The 16,051-nt window shown below is 31.0% G+C and overlaps 1 protein-coding gene and 1 long non-coding RNA gene across 2 annotated transcripts; both read right to left on the bottom strand.

Annotated features, from left to right (window-relative positions):
• LOC106773855 ((+)-neomenthol dehydrogenase) lies at nt 1–1,837 on the bottom strand. Its single transcript, XM_014660612.2, has 5 exons — nt 1,722–1,837; nt 991–1,237; nt 856–912; nt 601–780; nt 1–463 (listed from the first exon to the last, which is right to left on the bottom strand). The coding sequence occupies exons 1-5, from the start codon at nt 1,739–1,741 to the stop codon at nt 86–88; spliced, it is 882 nt and encodes a 293-aa protein (XP_014516098.1). The 5' UTR covers nt 1,742–1,837; the 3' UTR covers nt 1–85.
• Nucleotides 1,838–11,992: 10,155 nt separating this feature from the next.
• Nucleotides 11,993–15,063, bottom strand: LOC111242504. The gene is made up of 3 exons (XR_002669594.1): nt 14,606–15,063; nt 13,163–13,983; nt 11,993–12,078 (listed from the first exon to the last, which is right to left on the bottom strand). It is a non-coding gene; the product is annotated as an uncharacterized LOC111242504 (long non-coding RNA).
• Between the last annotated feature and the right edge of the window lie 988 nt (nt 15,064–16,051).

A 16,051-nucleotide genomic window follows, 5' to 3' on the forward strand; every position in this document is an offset into this window, starting at 1 on the left:
TTTAAGCAACAACCATAATGTATTTACACACTATTACGTACACAAATTATTATCTGAGATTATCATAGTATTAAAACATCGTAGATCAAAACGGAATGACTTCATCCATTGAGAAAAAGAGGCCAGAAGGTCCATCTTGAGGCAACAATGCTAGCCTAACAGGATTTTCAACACCTTCATCAATGCTTAACAAGCCTTGGTTGTGGTTTATATCAGTCTTGACAGAGCCCGGGCATATACAATTTATGCAAAAATTAGGGAACTTCTTAGCTAGCATCCTTGTGTAGGCATTTATACCTGCTTTTGCCATCGTCACCCCAGAAACCACAGCTGGCCAATTTTTCGATTCTAATGATCCTTCTTTGTAATCTTTCAGAAACTCTCTAAGCACTTCATAAAGTTTTTCATTTGTCAGATTCTCAATGTCACTCAAAACTCCTCTTGCCCACTCATTTGGTATGTGCTGAAACCAGAGGAAGATAAGTAATAAGAACTTGTCTTCTTTCATTGCTTCCTTCATTCTCAAAGAAAGAATGTGAACAAAACTATGCAACACTAAACAGTAAGCCATACTCATACATATTTTGAATTTAACTTTACCTTCAATAGTCCTATTTGACCAGAGATATTGACAATCCTTGGTGAAGTGGAGAGTTGGAGCAGAGGAAGAAGAGCTTCAGTTACTCTCTCTGCACCAAAGAAATCTGTTTCAACACATTCTTTGGCTAACTCATAATTTTGATACACTATCAGATTCCAATCGAATATTTCACCCCTTTTCTACAAGGACAAACAAAGATATATACCATCATACATAGAAAACCACATATAGATACATATAACATGGAACCTTACCCTTCTAAGGTAATTCTCTGCATTAACTATTCCCCCAGGAACACCTGCATTATTCACCTGCAACACTCAGGTGTACCACTGTGAAAGGTTTCTGATAAAAAATTGAAAAGGAGGGAAGGAGATAGTAACACTCACCAATATATCAAGTTTTCCAAATCTGGTTTTGATGAAATGTGATAAGGAAGTAACACTGGAAGGGTCTGTCACATCAAGTTGATGAAAAACCACAAAGTCTGATAGTCCAAACTCTTTCAATCTTTCCACTGCTTCCAAACCCCTTTTTTCATTTCTTGCTGTTAGCACCACCACTATTCCATTCAAAGCCAGTTTCTTGCATATTCCATAACCAATCCCCTTGTTAGCTCCTGTCACTACAGCATACCTATATATCCAAGTCAATACATGCATCCTTTGCACAATTGTGTTTATGACTGTCTTATGAAAATTTACATAAATCTTTTTCTTTACACTAATTTCATATTTGGTCTGTGCATAGATCCAACTAAATTTTATATTTAAAATCCACGCCAAGTAAGATAAGACCAAATTATAATATATAAATAGGAGCAAATTTTATCTTAGAAACCAGTTTTATAAGATTGAGTTAGACTCAAAACTTACTGAAATCAGAGCAAGTTTTCATAACAAAAAGTCAAGGACTAATGATTTTCTTAAAATGTTTTCTGAGATTTATACCTATAGATTTTAGCTGTGATTTTCTATTCATGTTCTGCTACTGTTTCATGACAGTGCTTCTTTACAAATTCAAGCTCCATAACTTCTTTAGCTTATAGATATGTAACAGAATAACTTTAAAAGCATTCAGAAACACAACAAAATTTGAGTATAATTTATTTTCTCTGTACCTTTTTGCTGCTTCTCCCATGATGATGATTCCTGGTGTCTGTATGAACTGGTTTTGGTCCGTTTTATCATCAGATCATTATAGCCTCTGAATTATTTTTTGGAGAAACTATGATACAGTTTTGTTCTTAAAATTGTGAAAGGACGATACATACAGTAATAGTGAAATAAAATATGTATATTCTGTGCATAAAATACAATTGTGTCGTTAGAAAGTCACATATTTGAAATAGCCTAATGCAATAAATTAAACTGAAAATTGGGAATTGTTTTTAGTACTTAGTTGTAAATAAAAATTAATAATTAGTCACACCTCACTGCTTAAATAAAAAACGAAATTTTTTTTGGAACTAAGTAATAATTAACAAGAGTGACATATCTCATTTTGTATTTTCAGTGCTGCCAATAAGGAAAAGTCCAGTAAGGACCACTATCCACTGTTGCCAAATTTGTATCAATATTTGCTGTGTTTTTTAGGGCTGTGTTGAATAATTTCTTCTAATTTATGTTTTGAAATCAATGATTTAATTTTTATTTATTTATACTTGTCATTCAATATTATTTCTTCTACATACTTGACTCACCTACACATGACGTAACATTAACATTTACTTCTCAAAAATGAGTTCTTTTATTCTATGCTAAAATCTTGTTTGAGCGACATATTATCGTCGAAGAAAAAATTATGATTTTTGTTTTGTTGGGTAAGTTGAAATTTTCACAGCTGATCTTAGATATATCTTTATTTGTTCTGACCAATTGGATCTTGAATTGAAAGTTTGTAATTATAAAAGTTTTTCACTTAAGTGTTCAGTAATTATAGTTTAGATTGTCAATAACTTTGATTTTGTTATTTGTTTAATACATGATTTTTTTCTACAATTATTCAATTTAGTTTATTTTTTTCATTGTGTTTCTAGTTCAATTATCTTTGAAAGAAATGTTTTTTTAATTATTTGGAAGTTGTAGTTTTTTTTCTAAAATATTAAATAGTTCATTTTTATGCTCTTAAGTTGTGCAATTGTATTTGAGGAAGTAATATGATAATTTTTTATAAATATATTTTATTGTAGGGGTCTCATGTACATGTATATGTTTGATATAATTCCAAGGGTTTTGTGTGTAAACTCTCTGGTAGTGTATATGTTTAGCATAATTTCAAGAGTATCGTGTTTAGATTTTTTGATGATATATGTGTTTGGTGTAACTTTTAGATTCTTTATTGTTGTATATGTTTGTCATAATTCCAGGGAGTTCATGGGTAGATTCTCTGATAGTGTATGTGTTTGAAGTAATTTCAGGATCTTGTGTGTAGATTCTCTAGTGACTTATGGGTTTGGTGTTGTGTGTAGATTCTCTAGTGACTTATGGGTTTGGTGTGATTTCAAGAGTCTCGTTTGTAGTTCCTTAAGTGAATCTCACTGTGAAGCCTATTATTATAATTTGCTTAGGTGTCTATTAATGGTGTGATTACTATATCATTAAATCCTATGTTTTGAATTGGTTTAGATATTAAGTTATAAATTGTGTATGTATGTTCATGTTAACATTAACTTTTCCTCTTTCGTTAGTGGTTGTGTGTTTTCTATTCCTTTACGATGATTATCATTTCGACGTGAACAAGAAATGTTTCAAGAGCTAGAGGAGATAGCTAGTAAGAGTGGATTTTCTCAAGGTAGCGTCTATTTCCTTGGTTTTGATAGATGTAAATATAAAATTTTTAGTATAATTCTTTGTTTGATGGTTCTTTTTATAAAAAGAGAAGATATTTGTATAAGGCTTTGTAGAAACTTAATTTTGAATGACCATGACTATTACCATGATGTTATATTTATGTATGTTTAAATCTCATCTTTATGACCAAGTTTGTTCTATACTCAATCATGTAATGACCTCAAAGAGTAGTAATTGTTATTTCCTATATATAATATTATTTTACCAACAAATATAAATATGTAGCTAATTATTTGTAGATAAATGCAAAATTTCTTGAAGTTTATAGAGTTTTCCTCTTTGGATTAAGTTGTTCAGTTTGTGAAGTCTCCTTATTGTCTTTTGTTGAAAGCGATTAAATTACTTGTCATTATTGCGATTATCTGGATATTTTGGAGAATGAGAAACCATAATAGATTTCAAGATCTAATTGCTTTTACTTTTTTTATTTTTAAAATTAAGGAGTTTGTATGTATGCTAAAATTTTCCAATATTCAAGTGAGGGAGAATAGAATGGTTTCATTTAAGGATGTAATATGGCAAGTTCCATATGTTGATTGGCTTAAGATGAATATTGATGGTCCAATTAGGGGTTGCCCATGTAACACAACTCTCAGGGTATCACAATGATTTATAAAAGGTCCATTTACTTCACGAAAATATAAATTTTAATATTATATGAGGTACTTTATTTCAAATCAAAATAAGTACCATTTGTAATATAAAGATTTTAAATTTTATATAACAATGCTCCAAATACAATTCAAATAAAATTCCAAGAAATTTTCCAGCAAGCCTCTCCACTCTAATATTTAGCTCCATTTGTAGCAATATCTACTCCCATATAAAAACACGAGTTATAGGATTATTTCACAAACACAAGCAAGTAGGGATGAACCAACCAAAAGAAAACACAACATAGAGATAACAAAATCAAATTCATCCACAATACTTAAATTATTCATTCCAATCCATCAATCATTCAATAACTCATACCCAAATCACTAACACATGATTTAGAAAGATCATATAATCTTAGAAAAAACTTTGGACCATATAATAAAGAAGACTCAAATCCTCCCCTACACATAGTTTTGAGCACGAATCAATTCTCGTCCCTCAAACGCAACTATCAGACATATCACATTATTGGTCCTTCACACACAACTACTGGACCTATCTCATTTATTGTCCTTCACATGCAACTATCGGGAACATCACATTATTGGTCCTTCACACGTAGCTATTGGACCTATCTCGTTTATTGTCCTTCACACGCAGCTAATGGACACCACTAGTCTTTCACATGCAGCTATTAGACCTTGTATTCGAGTCATCCTCCACGCGCAATTTCAGACTTGTCCCTCCTGCGTTGCAAGGACTAATAAGTAAAAATATTGTTGGGGCGTATTCACCCACCAAGAACTATACTCAACCTGAAACGGAACCCTACGCGTGAGACATCTTTCCCTTTATATCCCCTCGAAAGAGGAAAGGGCGACACTCAAATCCACCACTGCCTTTCCTAGGAAACAAAACCGTCCTTAATCATTTTATTGATATAAGGTACCAATCTTGTTTTACAAGGTACGGTTAAAGTATGCTAATTCCTCCAACCCACTATCAAGATTATTTGGAGATTCATCTCGCTACCATTGTTATTTACATCTCAAGTAAAATCTAATCATAATCAAAGGGTTTTAACAACCCAAACAATTGAAATGTTATGCGGAAATATTGTTCTAACTATAGGCCTTTAGTTAAAGATCTAATCAGTCAAAGTAAATAAAAGGTTTAATTGCTTCTTTTGTCCCCAGTTTGGTTGAAGTGTGTTAAATTTGTCTCCTTTTTAGAAAAATTTCAATTTCGTCCCCATATAGAAAAAATTTGTATCAATCAAGTCCTTTCCGTTAAATAGAAATTAATGGTGTTAAAAACTTAAAGTGAGTTTTGAATAATAACCACTTTATGGGTCGGATTCCTGATTTTGCAGTAGATAAAGTGAGTTTTGAAATACAAATTAATGGTGTTAAAAACTTAAAGTGAGTTTTGAATAATAACCACTTTATGGGTCGGATCCCTGATTTTGCAGTAGATAAAGTGAGTTTTGAAAGCAATGATTTTTAACGGAAATGACTTGATTGATACAAATTTTTTCTATATGGGGATGAAATTGACATTTTTCTAAAAAAAGGACAAATTTGACACACTTCAACCAAACTGAGGATAAAAGAAGCAATTAAACCTAAATAAAATTATGTTCATAACCTATGGTAAAATTTTCAATTCGATCCAATGGTTAATAAAGCGAAAATCTTAATTCTACCTAGATGACCCAAAAATAGAATTAAGGTAGTGTTGAGTTTCGTATGAAATACGTAACTAAATTCTCTAAATACAGAAATTCAATTGAATATCCAAGTGGTCAAATTGAATCAATATGTCTTACGAACTACATACCTGTTAGTGGAAATCCAACTACAAGGCAAGTGCATCGGTCGCATGTAGCAAGTGATAAATATCATTATCTCTCAAGGAACTTGTTCAACACTCAACAACTCTTGAACTAAATAACTCAATTAGAACACAAAGTTTACAAAAACATAAAGTAAACTATTTTTGTACTTTTATCAAATAGTCAGTTTGCAACAAGAAATTTAACATAGATTATTTATAAATTGTTGAGACTATCGTTCAACCACTTCTGAAAGAAGAAACCCAAGGAGGAGAGGGAGAGCTTCCCAACACTCCAAACAGCCTCCAAGAGTCTTTCTCAAGCACCTTAGGTGATTCTATTAGTTTAAAAATGAGGAATGCCCAAAATCCTCGCGAAAGCATGATTAAATACCCACTTCCGCATACTGGGGCTGACATACTCCCCTAACAACTTCATTCTCACCTAGGGAGGCCTAAAAATCAATGTTCTCTGACTTGTAACTCACTGGACGAGCCATTTTTTGGCTCAACGACTCAAAAACTACAAATTTGGGCTGTCATTTTTGCTCAATGAGCAGCCAACTAGCCCAATTAGTCATCTTGGCGCCCAATAGTGGTTTTTTTGTCTTTCGAGAGTGGTACATGGCCATATAACCCTATAGGTGAGTCTTTTCTTCATGTTTGCAACACTAGGTGCGGTTCTAGTGCCCTTAGAGTGGATATTTGTCAAAAAAAATTCTTTCTAATCCAATCATGCTTCCCTCAGTTCTAGCTTGCTTTCCTCTACCAAAATTGTTTCCTATAACTTTATTTCACATCCTCAAAGAGAGATTAGACGTAAAACAAGCATATACCAACTAAAACACAAGAAAACATGAAAACACACTAAACTTGGGGATGAAATAAGGTAAAAGCTACGAGGGAGATTTATTCCTAAAATTATACACATAAAAACCTGTAAAATCAATTGTTATCAATACCCAAATTTCAAGATAATATAACAGTTATTTAGGCAGAAGTTGAGGTTTTACTAAGACAACTTAAGGACAAAATTCGAGTGGTTTTTAGCTCTACCCAAAATACGAAACGAATTTCTCTAAGCATAGACTTCAAATTAATAATCTGAGCAGTCAAGTTGAATTAATATATCTTATGAACCACATGTCAAACTTTTAGGTCAGAAATAAAGTGGTGATCAAGTTTCTCAAAATTGAAAAATTAATTTTCCTAAGCATAGACCTTTAATTAATAATCTGAGCGGTAAAAGTGATGTAATATGTATTAGAAACCATATACCAAATTTTCAGCTTAATCCAATGGTTAACTTTGCGGGAATTGAGGTTTTACCGAGACAACTTAGAAATAAAAATAAAGTGTTGATCAATTCACTAGAGAAATGAGAAATTAATTTATCTAAGCAAGGAAATAAAATTAAAAATATGAACGGTCAATGTGGATTACTATGTTTTATGAACCATATATAAACTTTTCAGGTCAATCTAACCGTAAATGAAGTAGGAATTGTGGTTTTACATGGTAACTCGAAAAAAAACATAAAACAAGAAAAACACAGACAAGGACAAATTAAAACCCCCAAAGATGGATAGAATAACTCCCCTTACTAAAATCCAACATACTTATATCTCAAATTCAAATTCTTCATCCTAAAACATACAATTATCATGTAAAAAGAAAAGAGTTAGCTCCTCCTACCTCTTGTATTGAATAACTTCAATCCTTCTCTTCTCGAATTCGAGTAGTTTCATAGACCAAGATAGCCTATGCGTTTTTAGAATCTCTACTCCATAGACTTATACTTCTCTTACAACCAAAGGTGGTTCTCTTCTCTTTTTGTGGTATGTTTTCATTCTTCATTCTTGCCATATATATAGCAACCAAACTGAACTCCATCCTCCATTTACTATTCACACCTAATATCACACTTAACACTTACTTAACTCCATCTTCCATCTACCTTTATCACACATAATACTTACTTAACTTCATCTTTCATCTACTTTTCACACCTAACAAAATACGTATGTTACTCACACCTAACAAAATACGTATTTTATTGTAGCATTATACGTACGTTATTGTAGCATAAAAAATTTGTCTATTTTATTAAATATAACTATTTTTCAAGGGTCTTATCGTCCATGTTTAACTTCATCTACTGAAATTTTTAGAGGAAGCTAAAGTGAATTTGTGAATAATTTTTTAGCTTTTTTAGGGGTGCAAAACTTCTATTTATATTGAGTTTATGGAGATCATTTATGCCTTCGTGAATCCTTGGAGGGAGAGCTTTCAAAAGCTTTTGAGAGTGATATTATTTTAGTTTTTCATGAATTTTTAGATCAACAAATGGTTTCTTGGAATCTTATTGAGAGATGTGTCGCTACTTGCATTTTTTTTTTTAAGCTTATATATTTCAAAGTTTCTAAGGTTTTTCATGAGAAAAATCATGGTGATGATAAGTTAACTAATTTAATTTTTATTCATAGGAGAACCATATATGTGGTTTAATGTTTTATTTTCATGTATTTCTTTAGGTTTTTCATATTAGATATAATGTGTATATGTGTTATGAAGTATAATTTTTATTATGGATTTGATATGATCTTTCATGCTTTGTATTCATTTATTTTATTTTAATAAGTTTTCATGTTACAAATGATTTATAAACTGAGATGTTAATATATTTCAAAGTTTATAATAATATCTAAGATGACAGAACAAGTAAAAATATATTTTTCATTATACACGATCGTATTTATTTGAAATGTTAATGCCTTAAAAGTTTTCTATCTAAACAATATATTTTGTTTTGAAACATTTTAAAATTTTATTATCATGAAAGAATTCCCCCATTAAAACGCACTCTAAGTTACTAAAATGTTCAGGAAATTACAATATTCACTAATACAATTCATTAGATAAAATTTTGATACATTTTATCATTCAAATATTGTGACATCCCAATTATATTATAAAGATATATAATATAATAAAAGCGTTACCATGAATAATACTAGAAAGTAGTTAAGAGTAATAAGATTACATCATTAAACAATACTTAGAATTTGGAAGTGGAGTACTAAAATTTCTCCCTGAAAATACAAGGAATTAAAAATTTTAAAACATGAAAAGCTTCTTCAAAATAACATGACTAAGAGAAATGAGGTCTAGTGGACTAGACTGCAGCACTGTCATCCCCATCAAGAGTTGTTTCCAAAGTAGCCTCCTCGCCAGATGCTCCCATCCAAGTGGATGATCATTGCAAGAGAAAACACGCAGACATGGCACAACACAAACCAGCAAGCAAGGGTGAGCTAATTATATAAAAAGCATGCAATTATACCAACATGAACATACAAGCAAGGCAATATATACAACATACATCCTAACATGTTATCTTCTAGACTTGACTCGTTCGGACTTTAGAATGATAGTCGAGCTATGGCGGGTCATGCACCCGTGGTGGCTTGTGATACTTAGGCTCCCCCGCCTTGGGCTCGCCCGCCCTGGGCTCCCCCACCCTACCACACTCACGAGGTTAGTCTGTTTCGCGCCCTGGAACATGATGAAAGCCTCCAGAACTAAGACCTCCTGCTACTCCTCACCACATGGTTCAGTCCTCTCTACGTGAGAAGAAAGACCATTGGAGCATCAGGAAGACCCCAAAAACTGAGCTCCTACTTTCATTCTAAAACACTAAGAATCTCACCAAGAGATTCTACACAGATGAAACTTTGTTTACTACTTGGATCGTACTTTCATTACTTTGTAATCATATACTTTTTGCCTCAATCAACATATACATAATCTCAACAATATGCATTACTCACCAATAACAAGTTATAAAAATAACATCTCCACAGTTGAATCTAAGTTAATCAATACCAATAACCAAGCAGCTCCAACTAACCCGTAACAGCTCAAAAAATGCATCAATTTATACCTACCTACAAGTAATATAATTATTGATTAACACTCACGTTTTAATTATAAGAAACAACTATCCTTACTTTATATATATATATATATATATATATATATATATATATATATATATATATATATATATATATATATATATATATATGGATTCTTACTTTAAATTTCAAACACACAGTGACTAACTTTCTAAAATTATAACTGACCAAAAATTAACGCATGATAACTTTATGCATCTACAATAAACTTGTTTTATTTTATTTTTTTCATAGTAGAGATCTTACTTTCTCCCAATTGGTCACCGGAGAGGACCCAAATGTCTGAACGCATCAAACTCACCTTCGACGCCAGCACTAGTCGCAACTGACTGGACCAGGTCAGGGCTGCTCTATGATCAGGGATGTGCCAACTCAAGTTTTTAAGGTTCCTCTATCCTACCAACAAAGAAAGGTTCTCAACAATTAACAATTAATTTATTTAAATTATCTACCCTGTTCTCTTATGCTCTAAATATGAAATGCCTAATTTTAATATTTCACTTCCTCTCACAACAACCTTAAACAGTCGTATACACCTATTTAATACCCATATACATGCTATCACAGAGCCCTTACTCCAAAGCCTCCAACCAGATCAATTTCACCAAAAACAGATTAACATTTTATGTTCAATCCTAACCAAATAAAAAGGATTTCAGTATAATGTATAATATATCATGTATAAAATATAATATATTATATCAAAATCTTAAACTTTCTAACATATATTACATTATAATATTTTATATTAAATCCTAACTGAATAAAAAAAGGATTTCAGCATACTGTATATATATCATGTATAAAATATAATATATTATATCAAAATCCTAAACTTTCTAACATATATTACATTATAATATTTTATATTCAATCCTAACCAAATAAAAAGGGATTTCTTCCATCAACGTAGAACCCAGATTATAACCACTCCATACATCTCCTAACAATCTAAATTACCACAATCAAGTTCATCAAAAGATGCCACAGGCAATAAATCACAGGTTCATCATTTGCACACTCTAGTTCATACTCAACAGATATATAAAACAGTGAGAAATGCAGTTCAAACAGTACATCAGCTTCAAATTCAACAAGCATATATTTTATAAAATAAATTCACACAAAATAATTAGCTCCCCTTACCTATTTGGTTACGTAGAACAGTTACTTAGGGATGTCCTAACAATACCCACAACAGTGAACTCACACGACCTACAGATCACCAAACAAGTGATGGAGCATAGCTCTTAGAGCTAGAATAGACTGAAAATGGAAGGTAGAACACGCAAAGCACATGCAACCAGTAAAGTTGCATGCCCGAAGCTCAAGAACAGTGAAGAAAAAGGAGGAAATTTACTTACTGATAAGTGTGAAAAAGAGTTACTTTTACACTTATAAATGATCTCAATTTTGTAATTATTCATGTTATTACTCAGTGAAAAGTTGTAATAGGAAATAGATTGTTACATAAATTACAAAAAAGTGCATAAATAGCGCTTTTTTTCTTATCATAGATAGCGCTTTTTAAGCGCTATCTATGTGAGCGCTATCTATTAATAAATAGCACTTCTAGAAAAAACGCTATCTATTGCCAACCACCAATAGATAATGCTTTTTTAAATAAGCGCTATCTATTAGATAGCGCTTATTTAAAAAAACGCTATCTATTGATCTAATTTTTTTAAAAAAAATAATTTTAAAATAAAATAAAAAATATTAATTCTATTATGTACAAACCTACCCTGTCTATTGGTTCTATTGTATACCAAAAAAATATAAAATATTAGAAAAATATCACAAATGTCTTAAAAAAAATGTTCATTAATATTGTTTAATCNTTTAGTACGTGTCATAACAATACATTGTTTTATAAGATAATATATACAACTATAACATATATCATATCAGTACTTATAAACATGTACATCACCCTAACATAATTGATAAACAAGTACTAATTACATATAAACACCAATTTTCCCTAACTTCAATGATTTGACTTTCACAATATGATTAGCATCTGCAACTAGAAAAGAAATGCAAGAAAGAAAAATAATATAGAATTAGTTAATTAAATTTTATTACAAATTAATTATGACAATAAAAATAACTTACATTAGTTGTAATTGTTCCTCTTTCACAATATGTGATAATTCTCTTCATATATTGACACATAATATCCACAATCATTGTCATTGGGTTGTCTTGGACACTAGAAAACCAAATGTCACATAAGATCATTCAACAATTTAATTATCACAATTAAAACTATTCTACACAAAACATTCTAGAGTAATATACCTTAATTCAACTNATAATAAATAAATATTATTATAAGCCATANAAATTCNATATTAATCATTTAATAGTACATGAAATTGTAAATGCCCGAGCTACCATTTAGAAATAGAATTATATATATATATATATATATATATATATATATATATATATATATATATATATATATATAAATAAAGAAAAGATAGGTCATTATTCATCCTCAAATATATCCTCACCACCACACTGTTTCCATCTAATTGTTGAAGGAAAGAAATATCTTATGTTTACATTTAATTAAATCTTTCAAGTANTTTATAAAATTGAGTATTTTTAATTCACTCTATTCAACATTTTTATATATTTGAGTTTCTCTCATTTAATTTTTCTATTAACTTGTTTAAGAATAAAAATGAAACATTTTGCGTTAACATAAAGTAATATTAAAAGTAAAANAAAAGGATAAGTAATTTTTATTAATTTTATTAGTTAATGTTGCACTAAAATTAATACAAAACATATATTAGGGACTTTTTCCACTTATACTTAAGGGTGGTTCCCTGATTCTGTAGTAAGTGGTAGCTTGGGAACCTTTGCTCTTCTCTTTTAATGTAGCTAAACACTTACATACTATCTAATTAATTTTACTGTTAATTATGATATTTNAGAAGTTTCTAGATAAAATTTTAGCATTGGATTCAACCAAAATGGTAACAAACAATCTCTGTACAGTTTGATTACCTAAGAAATAAAAAAGAAAACATACATACACATATATATTTCAAAAACCAAGATTACCTATACCAGAAATAAAAATTAATCTAAACAATATTGAAAAGAACAATAAGTATATCAAAGAACAAAATTAGAGAAAAATATGATAAACAACAAATTTTCTCCTAAAACATGAGTAGTAACTTCTAACATAGAACTCTTTCATTTTAATCACATCCGCACTTAACAGAGGTTAAGGTGGAAAAAAATAACAAAAATCAATAGAATAACAAGTTGCAAACCTTGAAATCAAACTATGATTGAAAAGCACTCCTATCGTTGTTTTATCAAGGAAAGATCATAGCGCTTCTTCTAGAAGAAGGAAGATCGGAAGAGAGATCACAATTGTACTTGAAATTTGAAGGGAGAATGAAACGNATGAGAGATCATAAATGTTTATATTTTATATAACAATATTAACATGCTACAATTAACTTATGATACCTTCAATAAACATGGACATATCTCCGTCGTAAAGTCCCTGAAGAAAAGAACACTTATCAAAACATAAAACAATGTCAACCAGATGAGTATTGCAATTAAAGTAGGTCAATGTCAGGAATTCAATTAATTGAAAGAAAGAAAAATAGGATTCAATAAAATGAAATAAGGTACTGTTTATTTAATATTGCTAGGAAATGGATACTGCATCTTCAGTAAATAATTTTCATTATGGTTGAAACATAACACAAGAAAATATAAAATAAATGGACACCTAGAAGATGGCATGCTTAATTACAAATGACAAACTTAGCAGCATTTCCTTCCTTTNTCTTCCCCTGCAGCAAACAACAAACCGTACATAATCCCTTCAAAGAAGCTCNAACTAAACTAACTCCACTACCACCTATCAACCTATAGCAAAAAAAACATAAAACTCCAGTAAATACATTAAAACTCAGTATCAGAATTAAAATTCAAATATGTAGATAAAATGACAATTATAGAATAGTATAAATCACCAATATACCTCCTGAAGAAAACAAAGGGTGGTCAATCCTCCAAGTTGGTTAAATGAAATGTCCACCACAATATTCTCAACAAGACACTTTATAATCTTCACCTACAAAAATGAAGAAATGAAATGCAAGTAAATTACAAATTCTACAATCTAGTAGTTAGCGAAACCAACATAAAATTTTAGACCAACTTAAATTAAAGCCAGACAAATGAAAAGAACTATAAAACAAAAAACTTATAGCTCATATTTTGGATTTCATTAATAAGACACATGGTAACCACATCATAACCAAAAACTCTGAAGTTCAATATTAATTTAGCAACTTGTAATCACAACCAGAACAATTATGTTTGAGCTTTATCATCTTTTGTTAAAGTTTTTCCAACCTGCAATGACAAAGAAAAGTTTAATGAAGTTCAATCCAGTATGAAAATTTGAACAAAAAGGTTAGACCATGGTAGTTATTAAAGGTATTAACTAGTATTCACCATTAACTCTCGGAATAGAGTAGCACAAATAGATCAAAATAGCATCCCTACGGTTCTTTCTGCATGATTTTGTATGATCAAATAATTAAGTAACCTTTTACATATTTACGATGAAAATGAAACAATTGATATCTTACTGTGATGCAAATGAAATAATTAAGCAACCCTCAGGCTCCACTATCGAAAATTTGGAAACTTTTTTGAAAGGGGAAAATGGAAAATGAAGTTATGAATACCTAGTTTTGGTGAACTTTTCCATTTATGCCACGAGGAGGCACAAAATCGTCGTGTCTCTNCAATCCTCTTTGTCTTTCCAACACTCGACATTTCCTGCACTTGATGATAGAGCAAGAGTTGTTCTAACCCTCAATAACTTCGGCTAGGGTTTTCACCTCGTTTGGAGGCGTGAGCTGTCGAGCCGCGAGCGATTGAAGCACGAGTGGTGGACCTCGACTAGGGTTTTCATCTCGTATGGAGCCCNGGCAAGGGTTTCGAATGAATCAACAATCTTTCTTTGTCATGGAGAAGGAAGAAGCAGGTGCGACTTATTTTTCAGTTCTAAAGAGATTTTCCAGTGAGTGATACAACTCTTACAGTTCTAGGTTACGGGGAAGCACATAAATTTGTAATGAATTAGCGCTACAACTTGAGACACTGACGAAAACACCAACTGGAATGGAGCAAAGATGCCCAACTCGGAAAGCCACACGCACAGACGCGAGAGCCACCGAGATTTAAGATTACAAAAACTGATCGAAGAAACAAAAACGCCTAAACACCTCGAGGGAGAAGCGCGAACCAGAAACGAAAACGAAAATATACTTTGAAGGAGAACCGCGAAATGAAATTATTTTAACACGCTCATATTCTAAAAAACTGATATTTATTCTCTGTTAATAAATAGAAAAGCGCTATCTATTNAGTTGGTATAGATAACGTTTTTTAGAAAAACCGCTATCTATTAATATATTTTAAATTATTAATTAAAAAATTAATATTAAATAATTATAAATAGTGCTTTTTTAAATAAGCGCTATCTATTGATATAGTTATAGATAACGTTTTTCTAAAAAAGCGCTATCTATTGTCATAGTTATTAATAGATAGTGCTTATTTAAAAAAGCGCTATCTATTTAGCGCTATCTATGTTTAATTTTGTAGTAGTATTGTTCAAGAAAATATGTATAAATTGGAAGCTGTCAACCAATTCTCGCAGAACGCAAGCAAATTAGAAGAGTCTGGAGAACAAAATTCGCAAAGCGCACCCTTACTGTGCGCTGAGCGAATAACTTCAGAAAAAAGAGCAGAAATTTAATATTCACATAGAGCATAAATGGGATCCTGACACGAAAAATAGAAAAACGCTTTGGGAAACTAGAGAAGACCATCAGGAGCCCCTTCAAGACATCAAGACTTCACTTTCTGCAAGGAATTGCTGTAAAGAGTACATTTTAGATGTCTAGGAGAGGCTAATTTTTCTGTTCATTGAAATTGGTTGTATGACGATACATTAATGTAAATTTCCTATGCAATATATGTTTTTGTTTTTGTTCTTTTCTTGACTTGCTTTAGATTATACAGAAGTATAATTCTTTTTAAAGGTTCTTTTGTATTGGGAAGTATTTTTAGAACCAGAAACATAAGAAAAGAAACTAAAAGGAACGATGCTAGGAATAGCTTCT

The sequence above is a fragment of the Vigna radiata genome, chromosome 9, assembly GCF_000741045.1.
Source record: "Vigna radiata var. radiata cultivar VC1973A chromosome 9, Vradiata_ver6, whole genome shotgun sequence".
In the NCBI taxonomy this organism is placed as follows: Eukaryota; Viridiplantae; Streptophyta; class Magnoliopsida; order Fabales; family Fabaceae; genus Vigna; species Vigna radiata.